This window comes from Leopardus geoffroyi, chromosome B4 (genome assembly GCF_018350155.1).
Source record: "Leopardus geoffroyi isolate Oge1 chromosome B4, O.geoffroyi_Oge1_pat1.0, whole genome shotgun sequence".
Classification (NCBI taxonomy): Eukaryota; Metazoa; Chordata; class Mammalia; order Carnivora; family Felidae; genus Leopardus; species Leopardus geoffroyi.
In genome coordinates, this window is record NC_059341.1 from 76,662,596 (window position 1) to 76,679,660 (window position 17,065).

The 17,065-nt window shown below is 53.0% G+C and overlaps 1 protein-coding gene and 2 long non-coding RNA genes across 5 annotated transcripts; 2 read left to right on the forward strand and 1 right to left on the reverse strand.

Annotated features, from left to right (window-relative positions):
- Window positions 1-1,510: 1,510 nt before the first annotated feature.
- On the forward strand, window positions 1,511-6,201 carry LOC123590698. 2 transcript variants are annotated; one of them, XR_006708931.1, is made up of 2 exons: window positions 1,511-2,288; window positions 5,572-6,201. It is a non-coding gene; the product is annotated as an uncharacterized LOC123590698 (long non-coding RNA). The 2 variants fall into 2 exon arrangements; XR_006708930.1 differs by lacking the exon at window positions 1,511-2,288 and adding an exon at window positions 4,759-4,981.
- Window positions 5,688-6,695, reverse strand: LOC123590699. Its single transcript, XR_006708932.1, has 2 exons — window positions 6,606-6,695; window positions 5,688-5,836 (listed from the first exon to the last, which is right to left on the reverse strand). It is a non-coding gene; the product is annotated as an uncharacterized LOC123590699 (long non-coding RNA).
- Window positions 6,696-11,169: 4,474 nt separating this feature from the next.
- Window positions 11,170-16,595, forward strand: PRPH (peripherin). Of its 2 annotated transcripts, none has more exons than XM_045464032.1 (9): window positions 11,170-13,646; window positions 14,005-14,065; window positions 14,249-14,344; window positions 14,748-14,915; window positions 15,016-15,141; window positions 15,238-15,458; window positions 15,572-15,621; window positions 15,866-15,945; window positions 16,195-16,595. In XM_045464032.1, exons 1-9 carry the CDS (start codon window positions 13,105-13,107, stop codon window positions 16,261-16,263), a joined length of 1,413 nt encoding a protein of 470 aa, XP_045319988.1. In that variant the 5' UTR covers window positions 11,170-13,104; the 3' UTR covers window positions 16,264-16,595. The 2 variants fall into 2 exon arrangements, with proteins under 2 accessions (XP_045319988.1, XP_045319989.1); XM_045464033.1 differs by having other exon boundaries at window positions 11,173-13,646; window positions 16,198-16,595.
- Window positions 16,596-17,065: the final 470 nt, after the last annotated feature.

Genomic DNA, 17,065 nt, shown 5'->3' on the forward strand with positions numbered 1-17,065 from the left:
CAGAGCATGAGCAGGGGAGGGGCAGAGCGAGAGGGAGACACAGAATCCGAAGCAGGCTCCAGGCTCTGAGCTGTCAGCACAGAGCTCAACGTGGGGCTCGAACTCACAGACTGTGAGATCATGACCTGAACTCAAGTCGGACGCTCAACTGACTGAGCCACCCAGGCGCCCCAGAGAAAGCTTTTAAGCACTCATCTCACCACCAGAATTCTTTCTCATTGTCTTTTTAAAATGAGAACGGAATGTAAAGCTTTCCTAATTACACAAGAGTTTTGTCTACATTCGCAAATTAGTTTAATTCGCTAAGGGTGGGTAGGTGGGTGCAAATTCAGTCTCATCGCTGTCACCCTTCACCTCCCTCCTCGTGCTCTGTTCCTATCAACTATCTCATTTCGCTCACGGGAAATATCTGGCCTGACAGTAAACTAATACTAAAATGTCCTTGGCAAAGGTAATCGCATCCGGTTGTACTATTATAACAATCATTTTCTTTTTTAAGCTGAACTCCTTGTTTTCGGAGAGCCTAATTGGTGCAAGTCTCTGTGCTGTGTACTATAGGGAATATATTTAGCTTTTTTGTCTCCCCTCGCCCCCACCCCCTGACTGTAGACACAGATCACCTGGGCACAACCCTAATTCAAGGCAGTATATGCTACGTGTCTGAAGGCATTGTCACATGTAGCAGCCATGATGGCACATCTACCCCAGAGCCCTCCCAGCTGGTCGTTTTAGCTGCTAACATCACCTGGTTCGGTTCAGGGGTTGGGCACCCATGTGCAGCAGGGGAAGTTGGGCCTCTCCACCACCAGGGTGAATCTGAGTCTAAGCTGATCGAGGTAATTCCAGTTCTCTTGCCAGGGACTGGTGAGGAAGCAGCATGTGACACAGTTACGGAAATGAGGGGTGAGGTAATGTCTGCTGGTTGGGGGTTGGGGGGGGACGATGTTCTTAGAAAGATTCCCTTGCTCTTGAAAAGGAATGCAGGGAAAGGATTTTCTGTCTTGCAGTGTTTGGATGTAATTGTGTGAGCTCATGATGCCTGATGGTGCCGCAGTCGTCTTGTGACCATGAGGGGACAAACGTGAGGACAAAAAGCTAACACTCTGAGTGTGACAGAGCCGAAAGATGAAAAGAACCTGGGTTCTTGGTGGGACATTGAGCCTCTGAACTAACCAGCCTTGAAACTTCTCTGTCTCTTGTTTTCTCATTATGTGAGATTAAAAACCCCCTGATTGTTGGGGACATTTTGAGTTAGGTGTTCTATTGCTTCCTGCCAAAAGCGTTCTAACTGATATTAGAGCCTTACGTAGGGGCGCCTGGCTGGCTCGGTTGGTAGAGCATTAGAGCATGTAACTCTTTTTTTTATTATTTTACTTTTTTGAGGTGGGGGGAGCAAGTGAGCAAGGGGCAGAGAGAGAGGGGAGAGAGAATCCCACGAGGGGTGGAGAGAGAGACAGAGAGAGAAGTGGAACTCACCCAAAGCGGGGCTCGAGCTCACCTGAAGAGGGGCTCGTGCTCCCCGAGGTGGGACTCGAACTCATGAACCGTGAGATCATGACCTGAGCCAAAGTCGGACGCTTAACCGACTGAGCCACCCAGGCGCCCTCTAACTTCTTGATAGTGAGGTATTAGACTGTGATTTTTTTCTAAGTTGGACCTTCTTCATTCTAATAATTGTTGATTGTCCATGATGGTTTAGCTGTAATGGGGGCCTGGGGCCGACGGCCAAGAAAGAATTCTTGAGACATCTTCAGTGCAAAAGGGTGATTCTATTCAAGCATGAGGGCAGGATCTGTGGGCAGGAAGAGCTGTCTGAGCATGTAACTATTGAAATAATAAAAATATTAAGATCCTTTTAATTATGTATATCTCTGCCAGTGCAAACATGACCCTGGGAGAGCAAAGAGATTCTATGCCCGCTTCCTTTACTCAGCATTTGGCCTTCCTCTGCCTGCAGCTCCTGGTCAACCAAACTGATCTGCTTCTTCCTTTCCGTCTTTTCCGGGAGTCTTGGCTGAACTTAAACCATAAATCGAAGGCACACAGAGAACATCAGCAGGTTCGGAAAATATACCTTCTCTCCTTTTACGTGCAACCGTGAATGGAGCCGCAGCCTGATTTGCTGGTGGTGTTGAGGAGCAAGGAGGCTCACTCCGGAAGAATCACCTCCCCCAGGAAGCCCAGCCAGAGGATTCTGATCCCAGGGCGGTTCCAAAACTTCCCCAGCCTAAGGAGCTTGGAGCATGACGCCTGGGACAAGAACCAAACCAGAGTCTGAGGGCTCCAAGGTATAAATAGGGATCACTCCACTGGTTGTTCCCCTGCATGGAGGCCTTTGCATCCTCGAGAGGAAAAAGCCTGTGAGATTGTTTCACCTTTTCTGACCTCCTTGGTTTCCCCTAGTCTTTCTCCCTTCTCTACCTCACCCTTCCTCTTCTCTCTCCACTTCCATTTCTCCCTTCCCTCTCTCTCCCACTTTCCCCATCTCCATTTGCTCGGTCACCTCCCTTCCCTCAAGCCAGGTGTCTGCAGACAGAATTCACCTAGGGAGGGACAAAACTTCTTTTTCTTCCTCTCTTCCTCCTCCTCCTCCTCCTCCTTCTTCTTCCTCTTCTTTCTTCTTCCTCTTCCTCCCCCTCCTCCTTTTTTTTTTTTTTTTTTTACGTGCAAATAATATTTTATTTCTTCCTCTGGTTGCTAGTAACATTGTTGCACATTTTTTTGTGAAAATTCATCTTGCCCCACTATGAGAACTTGTAACAGACACAGGCAATGGCCCTCGCTGGCTGGGAGCCCCACAGGCTCCCGAGCCAGGAGCTCGGACTGGCTGGGCCCAGCTGTCAGATGAGAGCCTGTGTGGCCTGCCGGCAGAGGGCAGGCAGGGCAGTTTGTCGAGTATCAGACTCTTTGAACTTGACTGTTCAGCTGTCACTAGGCCTCTCCATGCAGAAGGTAGGGGGAGATGGATGGCAGAGTGTCACGATCCGATCGCAAAAAAGAGCCTCCTGGTGACTGGCCTGATGGGCAGGAGCCCCTTCCTGTCTCATTTCAGGCACGTGCATGTGCTCCAGCTTGTGCCTGGTTAGAGAGGGGGTAACCAGGGCTCCTCTAGCGGGGGCCGGGAGCCGGGGTCCTACCTCCTCGTTCCCATGGAATTGTGAGGACCACTCAGCATCTTCTTGAGGAAAGTGGGGGAGGAGTGCCTAGGCGTCCCAGAGTTTTCCACCAGCTCTAACCTTCTGCAGGCCAGACGGAAGGGCTCACAGAGTCTGCCAGCTGGGCCAGCATAAAGTCTACACCTCCTTTCGGGTAATCGAAGTCACCAGAGAGTTGGGGAAGTCACTGCCCTCCTTGGACCACCTGACTGCGGTCTCCTCTGAAAATGCATCCTTCGACCACAGATGAGATCGCGTGTCTGTTCCAGCCCTGGCTCCATCCTGACACACGGGCCCCGGCTTTCCCCACGCTTCCCCTCTCTGTACAGGCACTGCTGCTCCTTCTCCTCCAGAGAATCTTGGCACATCACCCGATCAAGGAGCAGCGTCAAGCTTCTGGGGAGCAGGGCTCTGAAAGCCACAAGGATGTTTAATACATGCTTCCTTTATTCCCCGAGTCCCCTACTCAACAGCATGTATGCTTGGAAAAAAATGTCAGATATCATTTAATCCAACCCTTTTCTTTAACCAATGTGGAAGACAAGTCCCAATGACTGGCCTAGGCCTGGGACCAGGTGTCTTGTTTTGTGGTTAGGTCATCTTTCCATGCAACACGAGCCATCTGTTTTGGGTTTGTTTTTTGTTTTTTTGTTTTTTTTTTTTTTTTTATTTTATTTATTTATTTTTTTTAATTTTTTTTTTTCAACGTTTATTTATTTTTGGGACAGAGAGAGACAGAGCATGAACGGGGGAGGGGCAGAGAGAGAGGGAGACACAGAATCGGAAACAGGCTCCAGGCTCTGAGCCATCAGCCCAGAGCCTGACGCGGGGCTCGAACTCCCGGACCGCGAGATCGTGACCTGGCTGAAGTCGGACGCTTAACCGACTGCGCCACCCAGGCGCCCCTGTTTTGGGTTTTTTTTAATGCTTATTTATTTTTGAGAGAGAGAGAGCACATGCGCGCGAGTGGAAGAGGGGCAGAGAGAGAGGAAGACGCAGAATCCAAAGCAGGCTCCAGGCTCTGAGCTGTCAGCACAGCACCCGATCCGGAGCTTGAACTCATGAACTGCGAGAATGTGACCTGAGCTGAAGTCGGAGGCTTAACCGACGGAGCCACCCAGGCGCCTCCAACAAGAGCGATCTTAAGTGTAAACCCCTCTGCCTAGCTTTTCTGCCCTCCATAAACCAGCCCTACCTACTCAAGATGCCCACAGCTGTACCACAAACCTCTTCGGCCCTAGTCAGGCTGTCCTTACTGGGTCTCTGTTGTTCTCCATCATGTTCCCCAGAGTTTACCCATCCAAATCCCAGCCATCCCTCAAGGCCTTAGGATCAACTCAGCACAGAATGTTCTTTTTTTTTTTTTTTTTTTTTTAATTTTTTTTTTTTTCAACGTTTATTTATTTTTGGGACAGAGAGAGACAGAGCATGAACGGGGGAGGGGCAGAGAGAGAGGGAGACACAGAATCGGAAACAGGCTCCAGGCTCTGAGCCATCAGCCCAGAGCCTGACGCGGGGCTTGAACTCACGGACCGCGAGATCGTGACCTGGCTGAAGTCGGACGCTTAACCGACTGCGCCACCCAGGCGCCCCAGCACAGAATGTTCTTAATGATCATGCTGTTGGACCAGAGCAGGAGACTTGTTCAAGACTACAGAGCTCATTATCAGCTGGCCCAGGAAGAACCCCTGCCTTGACCTCCTTCATCCTTTCATGTGGGGTGGCCCTGTCTCCTCCTCAGGGACCTACTGACTGGTGAATGGCCTATCAATTGTAAACTGACTCTGAAAGGCATTAAACCCTTGGGGGAACTGCTAGGAAATGAGGTAAGTTCAGAATATCCCATGCACCCATGTTTGATTGACAAGGCCAACTCCACGTGGAGACTATAGGCTGAGGGGAGGGGAGTTTCTGCTCCAGGGGCTCTCCAACTGTGGAGAGCACATCCTCTGCCAGGGAGTAGGGACAAACTCTCATCAGGCACAGTCTTGTTATAAGAGACCCCAGAATCAGGTGGAGGCCAAGGTAAGAGGCCCAGTTTCTGTTCTCATAAACAGTGTGACCAACCCTGCAATAGCTCCTTCCCGGTCTCACTCACCCAGTAACTAGAGCCTCTGCCTTGCACCACAAGGACGTCAAAGACAATGGGACTGACCTACTAGAAAGAAGGTCTGGGATGTCATGACACTTCCCTCCTAAATGCTCCTGTGGGCACCTCCTGAGAACAAGAACATTCCCTTACACAACCATATTCCCATCTTCACAGCTAAAAACAGAATAATCGTTCCATAGCATATAATACACAAATTACTCCAATAGTGCTTTTGTTTTTTTATCCCCCTCTGAATCTGCGATCCAATCTAGGTTTGTACATTGCATTTAGCTGTTATAGCTCTCGGTCTCTTTTTTTGTCTAGAACAATCTCCCACTGTACTGGGTTGAATGGTAGTTCGCCAAAAAGATGTCGACGTGTCAGAACCCGTGATGGTGACCTTATTTGAAAGAAGGGTCTTTGCAAGATGTAGTTAAGGATCTCGAGATTATCCTGGATTAGCCGGGTCATCCAGTTTAATGGCAAGACAGGAAAGAGAAGACAGACACCGAGAAGAAGGCCGTGTGAAGACAGAGGCAGAGATTAGAGACGCCGCCACGAGCCAGGAAACACCAGGAGCCGCCAGGAGCTGGAAGAGGCAAGGAAGGATTCTCCCCCACCACCTTTGGAGGAACAGCCCTCCCAACATCTTGATTTTGGACTTCCAGCCTCCAGAACTGTGAGAATGGATTTTTGTTGTTTGAAGCCCCCAAGTTGTGGGAATCTTTTATGACCTTCCTATTTTCCTAGGAAATTCATATGCTCCCCCCCTTTTAAAAAATGACACTGACTTTTTTAAGAGTCTAGGAATTGTTGTATTATCGAATGTCCCAATTCTGAAATTGTCTTCAGATTGACCTTTTAAAGTCATAAATCAGATCAAGTCATTCCCTTGCTTAAAGCCCTCCAACGGCTTTTCATTGCATTAAAATAAAATAAGCTATAAACTCTTTACTCTGATTTACAAAGCCCTACGTGCCCTGACTCCCTCCCATGCCTCCAGCCTCACCTTTCCCTCTCCTCCTCACTCATCTCGCTCAGCCTCACTGACCTTTCTCTAATTCCTCAGACATGCCAAGCTCATCCCAATCTTACCCCTTATGCTCTGGTTCTTTCCTCTGCCCAGGTGACAACCAAATACAACTCTTGATCTTTGATCCCAGATTGGGGGAAATAGCTATGAAGGACATCCTTGAGATAACTGGGGGGATTTGAACAGGACTGTATATTAGATAATATTGTTGTATTAATGTTAAATTTCCTGAGTAGGGAAATAGTACTGTAGGCAAGTGTCTTTGTTCTTAGGAGATGCCTGCTGAAGTATTTAGCGGTGAAATATCATGATGTCTGAAACTTACTTTCAAAGGAATTGTGGCAAAATACTGACAACTGTAAGTCCAGGAGAAGGGTATATTGGGGCCTCTAGCAATGTTCTTTCAACTCTTCTCTGGGTTTGAAACTCTTAAAAATAAAATGGGGAAAAGATAGACAATTTAAAGAAAAAAAATCTTAATCCAGGAATACTCAAATTTTCATGCACATTAAAAATCATCTAGGAAGTTTGTTAAAATGCAGATGCTAGAGATTCAGAAGATCTGGTTGAGGCACTGGACACTGGCATCTGCTTTTTTTTTTTTTTTTTTTTTTTTTTTTTTTTTTTCAACGTTTATTTATTTTTGGGACAGAGAGAGACAGAGCATGAACGGGGGAGGGGCAGAGAGAGAGGGAGACACAGAATCGGAAACAGGCTCCAGGCTCTGAGCCATCAGCCCAGAGCCTGACGCGGGGCTCGAACTCACGGACCGCGAGATCGTGACCTGGCTGAAGTCGGACGCCTAACCGACTGCGCCACCCAGGCGCCCCTGGCATCTGCTTTTTAACAGTCTCTCGGGTGACTCTGTCAAGCCCCCAGGCCATGCTATGAGAGGGAAAATTCACTTAGCATTCCATGGCCATAAGCTGCTCTCCTGTTCTCCAGCTGAGGGGTGGCTGGTTGGAAAGGTCAGGAAGGCAGATGGAGACGTGGTTTTATGATGGGGCAGGACTGGAGATTGTGAACATAGTAGAAGATGGGGCTGGGGTGGGGGGCAGTGTTTGCAGGCAGAGAACAGAGTTTGCCCTGCTTCCGTGGCTTTTTGCTTGGGGTGGGGGCTGCTGGGGCAGTGCAGAGGAGGCTCCTAGAGACCAGGTGAAGAATAGAATCAGGGCTCTGAACTCCTAATACCAGTGTTGCTATTCTATTTTACACAACCTTATGAATTTTTCTTAGCTGTAGAAAGAAGGTGAGATAATTGTGAATTCCCCAAATTCCAATGTTGGTGAACCAACCTGGAGTCTTAGATGGATTGACTGCAGACATGTCATTCTAACGTCTGACCAGAAGGTGGCAGCAACACATCTCTCTTTATTTTCCAGACCACCTATCATGGGAAAGATTTTTTTTTCAGGTGCCTCAGAGTTCCCTTCACAATTTAACCAACACTTATTTCACCTAGATCATATGCTATACTCCACAGACACAAAGGTGACTAAGACTCGATCCCTTTCCCAAAGATCATCTTATCAGGGATGGGGGAGTCAGACCTATAAACAGATTAGTGCTAGTTTACTAGCTGTGTGACCTTGGGCAAATTGCTTAACCACTCTGTGCCTGGTTTTTCAACTGTAAAGTGGGAATCATAATAGTACCTATGTTGTAGGGTGATTGCGAGGATTAGAAATGATAACGTGTGTAAAATGTATACCACATAGGAAATGTTACCTATTACTATACGATACAGTGAGAAAAGTGATGGGATGGAAAAGATACCCAGCATACTCCCTAACTGGGAGGAGCAGAGTCCCCAGAGGGAGATAATGGGGAAGGGATTCCACTCTGGTGCAGCCACTCTGTCAGTGGGGACCCTGTGGCCAGACCAGCCTGGGAGACAACCCAGGTTGAGAGGTGTGGAGCTGGACTCCTTCTGGCTAGGTTCATCTTGGCTCCTACAGGCCCAGAGCCCAGAACATCAGCAGGGCCTAACCAGCAGAGGGAGCCACGATTAGCCTGCTGTGCAACCTCAGACTGGCAACTTTGTCCCTCTGAGCTTCAAGTGCCACTAAGTGGTGGGGAAAGGGGACCACAGAAACCAAGGGATGGTACTGAGTTCCACATCTGGACACCACTGGAGAGTCAGCTGTAAAGTCAGCCAATTCAGGGGCAGCAGGGACTTGGAGCTAGGGTTGTAAAGAAGAAGCACTAAGAAGGCAAAGAGAGGGGCGCCTGGGTGGCGCAGTCGGTTAAGCGTCCGACTTCAGCCAGGTCACGATCTCGCGGTCTGTGAGTTCGAGCCCCGCGTCGGGCTCTGGGCTGATGGCTCAGAGCCTGGAGCCTGTTTCCGATTCTGTGTCTCCCTCTCTCTCTGCCCCTCCCCCGTTCATGCTCTGTCTCTCTCTGTCCCAAAAATAAATAAACGTTGAAAAAAAAATTAAAAAAAAAAAGAAGGCAAAGAGATCTTGAGGATGACATTGGACTTTCCCCAGGATGTGGAATGGAGGTCGAGCCGGTCCTACAGTTCTGGAGGGCAGGGGGACCCCAGCTGACACTTAGTTACAAGTGAGCAGGGTTATGACATTGCTCCCCCGTGTCTCAGCTTCCTCTCTGTCACATAGGAGGGGAAGAAGGCCATCAACAGTGTCGAGCACCTACTATGAGCCTCATGACGTGCTAATTACTTCATGTACAATATCTCACCTAGACGCCACAATGCCCAGGAAGGAAGGTGTCATTTTTCCTGTTTTACAGATGAAGAAACTAAAGCTCAGAGAGGACAAGTAAGTTGCCCAGCGTCATGCAGCTAGTAAGTGCCCAGGCTGGTGGCCTGATCTCTTTTCCCATGACCTTTTCCGTCATTTGGCTTTAGCCTCAGTTGTCCACTCCCTTAGAAATGCCCTGGAAGTCTTATCATCCATAAATACCCCAGCTCCAGAACCACAAATTCATGCATCTTGCTCTCTGAAATCCACTCCCCACCCTTTCGGTGCCTCTTTCAATTCCATTGTACTGTGACTGTTTTCTGGCCCTGCCTGGGAGGCCAGCTCCGGACCTCTTTACTCTCCCAATCTCCCACCCTCTTGCCCACACGCCCTTCCTCAACCATCTTTGAGTCCGTGGCCTGTCATTCAGTAGCACTCTTGCCAGTAACCTCAACTTCATTGCTCACCTTCCTTGCAAATCTCTGAATGCATCTGATTGTCATTTCTCTCCAAGCCTTCACTGGAGCAGCGGAAGGGGGAGGGGTAATAATACCACTGACTACTACGTACACAGCACATATTCTGTGCCAAGTGCTAAGTGCTTCACATATTTAACTCAGTTTATCCTCCAACTCTATGCGGTAGGTACGATTCTTATTGTCCCCATTTATGGATAAAGAAAATGGAGTGGATAGAGGTGAAATCACTCACCCAAACTCAAAAGCACACAGCTAATTAATTTGAGGAGGCCATGATCAAACCCGGGTCTGTCCAGAGTCCCTGACATTGAGAAGAGATCAGCAAGGAGGTACTTGGCTCCTTCCACTCTGGGACCAGAACTGCTCTCAGCCACTAGTAGGGACAACCCAAAAGAAATCCAGAACCTCACTGCATTCGGCAGCTGACAAGATCATTTGAGACATCCGTGATAATAATAAAACTAACTTACATTTCATCCATTATTCTATTATCCTAAGTGTTTAATCCTTCCAACAGCAGTATGCAGTAGAAGTTACAATTGTCCGCGTTTTACTAGGGGACATGGAAGGACATTGTAACAGGCCTAAATTCATACAACACAGAATGTTGGAGTCAGATGGGAAGCTGGACAGCTGGATGCCAGAGCCCTGGCTCTCTTTTTTTTTCAAATTTCTGTAAAGTGTATTTATTTTAGAGAGACAGAGACAGTGAGAGTGGGGGAGGGGCAGAGAGAAAGGAGAAGAGAGAATACCAAGCAGGTTCCGTGCTGCCAGCGCTGAGCCCGATTTGAAGCTCGAGCCCATGAAACCACGAGATCATGACCAAGAGTCGATCACTTAACTGATGAATCACCCAGGCGCCCCCAGAACCCTGGCTCTTAATGGTGACCCTTTCCTACCTTTCTTCTGGCCTCAAGATCTCCCAGGGCTGGCTTGTTCATTCTTTCTTTCTTTCTTTTTTTCTTTCTTTCTTTCTTTCTTTCTTTCTTTCTTTCTTTCTTTCTTAAGTATGGTGGGGGGTTGCAAGGGTGGGCAGAGGGAGAGGGGGAGAGAGAATTGCAGAGCCCAATGCGGAGCTCAGTGTAAGGCTCCATCTCATGACCATGAGATCATGACCTGAGCCAAAATCAAAAGTCAGATGCTTAATCAACTAAGCCACACAGGCGCCCCCTGGCGTAAGGCGGGAGGAGTAAGGGGTAAAAAAGGGGGAGGGATCTCCTCTGACTTGCCTGCAGGCCTAGTTCCCCCACCCAGGCCCTGGCCTTCCTTACTCCCTCCACAGCTCCCAGAGCCCTGCTGAGGAGGTCCTGGTCCCTTTTCCTCTGAGGCATCTGAGTGGTGAGCTGGGAGCTTAAGCAGCAAAGGGGTGGGAACTCCCCTTGGAACTCCCTGGGCCCAGCCCAAGGGGCCTCTGCTCTACTCTCAGAGGCCCAGACCTACCAGCAGCTCCCTATAAAGGACCAGCTTAGACTCCCAGTTTGCTCCCTAGGTACAGCAGGCAGAGGCAGGGCAGGGCCTAGGCTGGAGTTGGTGGGACTCCAGGCCAATGGCAGCTGGGGCTCAGAGCCTAGGGTTGCAGCAGAAAACACCAAAGCTTCTCCATCACCCCCTCCCCCACCCCACACATAGCTGCCAAGCCCCCACCCCCAGCCCAGGCTGGACCCCACCCCACCCCACCCCACTCCTAGAAGTCAGAGGGGACAGGCCCAGGTTTATCCATCCTGTCCCCTCTCTCCCATCCTCCCTCTTCCCATTCCCCTGGCAACCAAACCAGACCCATCAAGGAGAAGGACCTGGCAGCTGTGCAGGGAGAGACTAATGGCCCGGAAGGAAGGAGGGGCCTGGAGAGGAGACGAAGGAAGGCGGTAGGGTTGTGAGCAGGCGGGCGTTGGCCCATCTCAGAGGACACACAAAGGAGGGGCGGCTCCTCTGCCCTGCAATGCCGAGGAGCTGGCTGGCCAAGGAGCTGCCCTCCTCATCCCCCCCTGCCAGAGAGTCAGCCTGGAGTCCCAAACCTGCTTCCCCAGATGCCCAGCTCTTATCCTCAGGGCCAGTCGAGGTGGACCTGTCCGTGCTGGAAAGCCCTGGAGTCCCCGGCAGCAGCAGCCCCATGGCTCTTGGCAAACCCAGCAGGCCTCAGCACCCTGGCTCCTGCAGACCATCTGAGCTGCCTCTATCCACTCCGGGGCGGCCTGTGCCTGAGTTCTGGAAGCCGCAGACATGCAAAGGCCAGACATCAGCCTTCACGATAACGGGGGTGGGGGAGGGCAGGAAGGGATGTGTGGTTGTGTGTGTGTAATGTGTGTGCACATAGGTAATGTGGCTAGCGTGCATATGCATCTGTGTGTGTGCACAGGCTTGTAGATCTGCTTTGGGACGTTCTCTCTCCTCTTTCAGTCCCTGGACCACTAGGGATGAGTACTTTCTCTTTCAGCATCTCTTCCCCATCCAGCCCCACCCATCCCTGGGTACCTGCAACTCCTCGATACTGGTAACCGGTTCCTGCCAGTCCATTCATCTCTCAGCCTTGGCAGCAGCTGCGGCCCCTCAGCCCCCTCCCCTTCCTACCTCAGGAATTGCTTTGGTTCCCGTAAGGCCCATGACTGAGCAGCAGTTGGTTGGGGGAAGGGAGAATCCAGTAAAGCCAGACAGCATACAACTAGCTCCCTCAGCTCAGCCTCTGGCAGGACACAGACTGAGTGGGACCCAGAGTTGGGCCCAGCCACCCTCAACCCCCTCTGCTGTGCCCACCCTGTTGGCGCCTGGTGTAGGTCCAAGTTTGGGAGCTGTGTCTTTAAGGCTGAGCCATCAGCAGGCAACCCCCTGGCCAAGTGTCCAGAGGAGGGGGAGGGGAAGTGGCCAGTCCATTAGCGGCAGAGCTGGCGCCAGGCAGCAGCCCTCCACAGGGCCCTGGGGACTATGGAGGGATGAGCCCTTCCCACCCCTCTCAGCTACCCCTGCCCTCCCGTCCCCCATTTCTCCCTGGGCGTGGTAGCAAAGGGGTAGCTAACAGCAGGTAAAAGCAGAGCCTAGCCTTCAGGGGACAAGTGGAGGCACAGACCCTGGGGCCCAAGCCAGACCAACTCACCATCTACCTGGGCCATCTCCTCCCCACTCATATGCCAGAAGCCTGCCCTTTAACTTCCAGTCCTCCTATCCTCCCATTTTTTTTTTTTAACTGAGGTTTAACTGACATAACGTTAATTTCAGGTGGACAATGTAATGATTCATTGTAATTGATACATTGTAGATCTCCGATTTTCAATAGCTCTCTCAGGCAGGAACCCCAGCTCCAGTCTGGCCCTCCCACCCAAGGCTCCAGCTCCGGATGCTTGCTGGAGGGTGCTGACCCCCAGCCCAGGCCTGCCAGTGGTCGCCAGGCCTGCTTCCTTCCCCGCTTGCAACAGGGGGAATCAACTAGGCAGGGCGCCAGCAAACCTAGGAGCGAGGGTGCGGCGCTCCTGCAGCTCCGCAGGGGTGGGGCATCCCCCTCCCCACATAGCCCCGCCGTCAGGCCAGTGGGAGGAGCTGCCCATGCCCCCCCTGTGCCCGCAGGGCTATAAAGCCGCCTCGCAGCGGTCTGCGGCTCCTTCCCCGCTCCCGGACCAGCTTTGCCAGCGGTGACTGCCCATCCTCGGCCACCATGAGCCACCCGTCGGGCCTCCGAGCCAGCGTCAGTTCCACCTCATACCGCCGCACCTTCGGGCCACCGCCCTCACTGTCCCCTGGGTCCTACTCCTACGCGTCCAGCTCCCGCTTCTCGAGCAGTCGCTTGCTGGGCTCGGCATCCCCTGGCTCCTCCGTGCGCCTGGGCAGCTTCCGCGGCCCCCGGGCGGGCGCGGGCGCCCTCCTGCGCCTGCCCTCGGAGCGCCTCGACTTCTCCATGGCCGAGGCCCTCAACCAAGAGTTCCTGGCCACGCGCAGCAACGAGAAGCAGGAGCTGCAGGAGCTCAACGACCGTTTCGCCAACTTCATTGAGAAGGTGCGCTTCCTGGAGCAGCAGAACGCGGCCTTGCGCGGGGAGCTGAGCCAGGCCCGCGGCCAGGAGCCGGCGCGCGCCGACCAGCTGTGCCAGCAGGAGCTGCGCGAGCTGCGGAGGGAGCTAGAGCTGCTGGGCCGCGAGCGCGACCGGGTGCAGGTGGAGCGCGACGGGCTGGCGGAGGACCTGGCGGCGCTGAAGCAGAGGTCAGGGGGCAGGACCGGGGCTGGGCGGCGGCCGTCGAGGCGGCTGCTCCTCTCTCTGCTCCCTTCCCCACCAGCCGCTGAAGGGCGTGGCTCCCCTCATCCACCCCAGCGTGTGCAGGCAGCATGCTCGCCTGTGGGCTCTAAGACCCCTGCTTTCCCTCTACCACTTTGTTGACTCTTTGGGGAGGGGAGGGGGGAGTTACTATGTCTGACCATCTCAGCCCGTTAGATAGTGGGCAAGTCCATCGGTCAGCATGAAGACCCCTCTTCAGAGTCCTGGACAGTAAGCAGCCTCTAGCCCAGACCCTGGGGTGCGCGGTGACCCTGCAATTCAGCTTCTGCCCCCTCTTCTTGCCAGGTTAGAGGAGGAGACGCGCAAGCGGGAGGATGCGGAGCACAACCTCGTGCTCTTCCGCAAGGTGAGCCCCGGCCCCATGTCAACTCCAACTCCCCACCTCTGCCCTCGCCTTTGTACTAGGGTGGCATCTGTGGGCGCGAGGAGGCGACCAGAAACCTCTAGAGACAGGCAGGGAGGTCCTGGCCCTTTCTCAGCCTGAGCAGCCCCTCCCGGCTCTTGAACCCTGGTTTCCACCCCCACTAAGGATGTGGACGACGCCACCCTGTCCCGCCTGGAACTAGAGCGCAAGATTGAGTCTCTAATGGATGAGATTGAGTTCCTCAAGAAGCTGCACGAGGAGGTAGGTGGATCCGAGTGTCAGGGGAGGTTTCGAAGGTTGCAGGCGGTCTCGTTGGAGCTGGAAGGCAGGCGCTGGTTGAGAAGACTGGCGAATGGAGAGGAGGAATTGCCTGGGGAAGAGTAGTGAGATTCGCTGGGCAGACGCAGCCCCTCAACCCCCTCGCTACAGGTGGTTTGACTCCCACCCCTGCGCCACCTGGTGGCGAGCAGCGGAGCTGCACCCCGTAAAACTTGGCCGCTGGCTTGGAGCCGGCCAGGGCGCAGACCGCACCGTCATGTGCGCGCTGCACTCCCTGGCGCCCCCTTCTGTTCATTCGAGTGTTTCTTCTCTTTCTGTGCGTGAACTGCGCGGCCCGCGTGGGATCCGCGCGGCAACCTCGACAACTTGTTGTCCTGGGCGGCAGGAGCTTCGAGACCTGCAGGTAAGCGTGGAGAGCCAGCAGGTGCAGCAGGTCGAGGTGGAGGCCACCGTGAAGCCTGAGCTGACGGCGGCGCTGAGGGACATCCGCGCGCAGTACGAAAGCATCGCGGCAAAGAACCTGCAAGAGGCAGAGGAGTGGTACAAGTCCAAAGTGCGAAAGCCCGGGAGGGTTAGGGAGAGTCGGGGAGGCTGGGCGCTAAGGGGAGGGCGCGTCCCGTCAGCTCACAGCGGCACTGCCTCGCGCGCGGTAGTACGCGGACCTGTCCGACGCCGCCAACCGGAATCACGAGGCCCTGCGTCAAGCCAAGCAGGAGATGAATGAGTCCCGACGCCAGATACAGAGCCTGACATGCGAAGTGGACGGACTCCGCGGTACGGTGAGTACCAGGCTTCGCGCCCAGGCCCGGGGGCAGGGGTGGGGTAGGTGGAGGATGAAGGCTGTTACCCCAATGGTGACCCTCTGGTCCCCCCAGAACGAGGCGCTGCTCAGACAGCTGCGGGAGCTGGAGGAGCAGTTTGCTCTGGAGGCGGGCGGGTACCAGGCGGGCGCCGCGAGGCTCGAGGAGGAGCTGCGACAGCTGAAGGAGGAGATGGCACGGCACCTGCGCGAGTACCAGGAGCTCCTTAATGTCAAGATGGCCCTGGATATCGAGATCGCCACCTACCGGAAGCTGCTGGAGGGCGAAGAGAGCAGGTCGGGGGCAAAGCTGCTGGAGGGTGGGAGTGTAGGGGACTGTCGGGATTGGGTGTGTTCAGGGAAGGGGAGGGGCTTGGGCAGAGTAACTGACCACTTGGCTTCGCTCCCAGGATTTCCGTGCCAGTCCATTCTTTTGCAACCTTAAGTATAAAGACGACTGGTGAGTCTCCTCCCATGCCTGGCTTCCAATCTACCTGTCCCCTTGTCCACTTCTGCCCTGACCAGACTCTTGCTATGGCCCTGCTCAGGGATCGATTCTGTCCACGAACTACTGAGTCCTGGTCTACATGCTACCCCACTCCTCATGTCCTGCCACTCCCCTCCCCCCACAGATGGGAGTGAGGGCTTAAGAGGAGAGAAACCCCAAGCCTCCTCTCTTCCACTCCTCATCCTACTTTTTCCAGTGCCTGAGGTGGAGCCTCCCCAGGACATCCACAGCAGGAAGATGGTTCTGATCAAGACCATTGAGACTCAGGATGGGGAGGTGAGATGGGCCACTTGAGCCCAGGATCCCATCATGGCACATATTATTTCTGAGCGCCAGCCTGGCTGCATCTTTGAGTATTGTAGGTTAGTGGTCCTTGGGGTGGCCGAGAGACAAGGAGATAGAGAAGGTGGATGGACAGTCTGGAGCCTCGGCTGGTTTTGCTGGAGAAGGAGACACCATACCCCAAAGGAGATTGAAAGAGTGTGGTGCTTAATGGTTTGTGCCCTTCACATGCCTTGCCCCCAGCAGGTGGTGACTGAGTCCCAGAAGGAGCAGCGCAGTGAGCTGGACAAGTCTTCGACTCACAGCTACTGAACCCATTGGTCCAGAGTTTCCTGACCCTGCCCTAGGCCTACTCTAAGTCCCAGACCCTAACACCAGTACTGAATTAGTCCTCTCTCACTCTGCATGTGTCTAGGGGATGGCACAAGTCACCCCTTCCCTGGCCTGTGGCCAAGTGCTACCCAGCCAGCCCTCTCCCTGCCCTGACATACATATATATGACCTATATGTGCCCCTTATTGCATCCTAGTCAGAGGCCAGCAATCCCCCGATCGAGTCTACTCCTACCATTATCCCATGACCAGTGGACTGGGCCAGGGTCTGAGTTTCGCTTTTGAATCAAATAAAACTGCTGTCAAGAGAAACCTCGCCAGTGCATTTGTGTCTGTGGAAGTGAGGGTGCCTGTGGGGAGGGGGCGTAGCAGTATTTTCCCCTTGTCTCTGGTCATTTCTTTTCTGAATCCCATATGTTGGCATCTATGGTCCTATCTGTACTTCTAGTTCTACGTCCGCTCCTTCTCGGCTTCTGTCTGCCATCTACAGCCCTGAATGTCCAAGGGCTTTCTGGGTGTGCCCTAGACCCCTCAAACTCAACATGTCCAAAACAGAGCTCCTCATTTCCCTCTCCACCATCTGCAATCATGTTCTTCCTTCTGGGTTCCCCACTCTAGAAGAAGGCACCACCAAGAACCTCTGCTGCCATATTAGAACTCACCTCATCTTCTGCCCCTTTCTTTTCCTCACCTACTCCCCAATTCTGTTCATGCCACTTCTTAACTCTTTCAAGTCTATTTCATTCTCCCCATCCCCTAGTCCAGGCCACTGTTATCGTTTG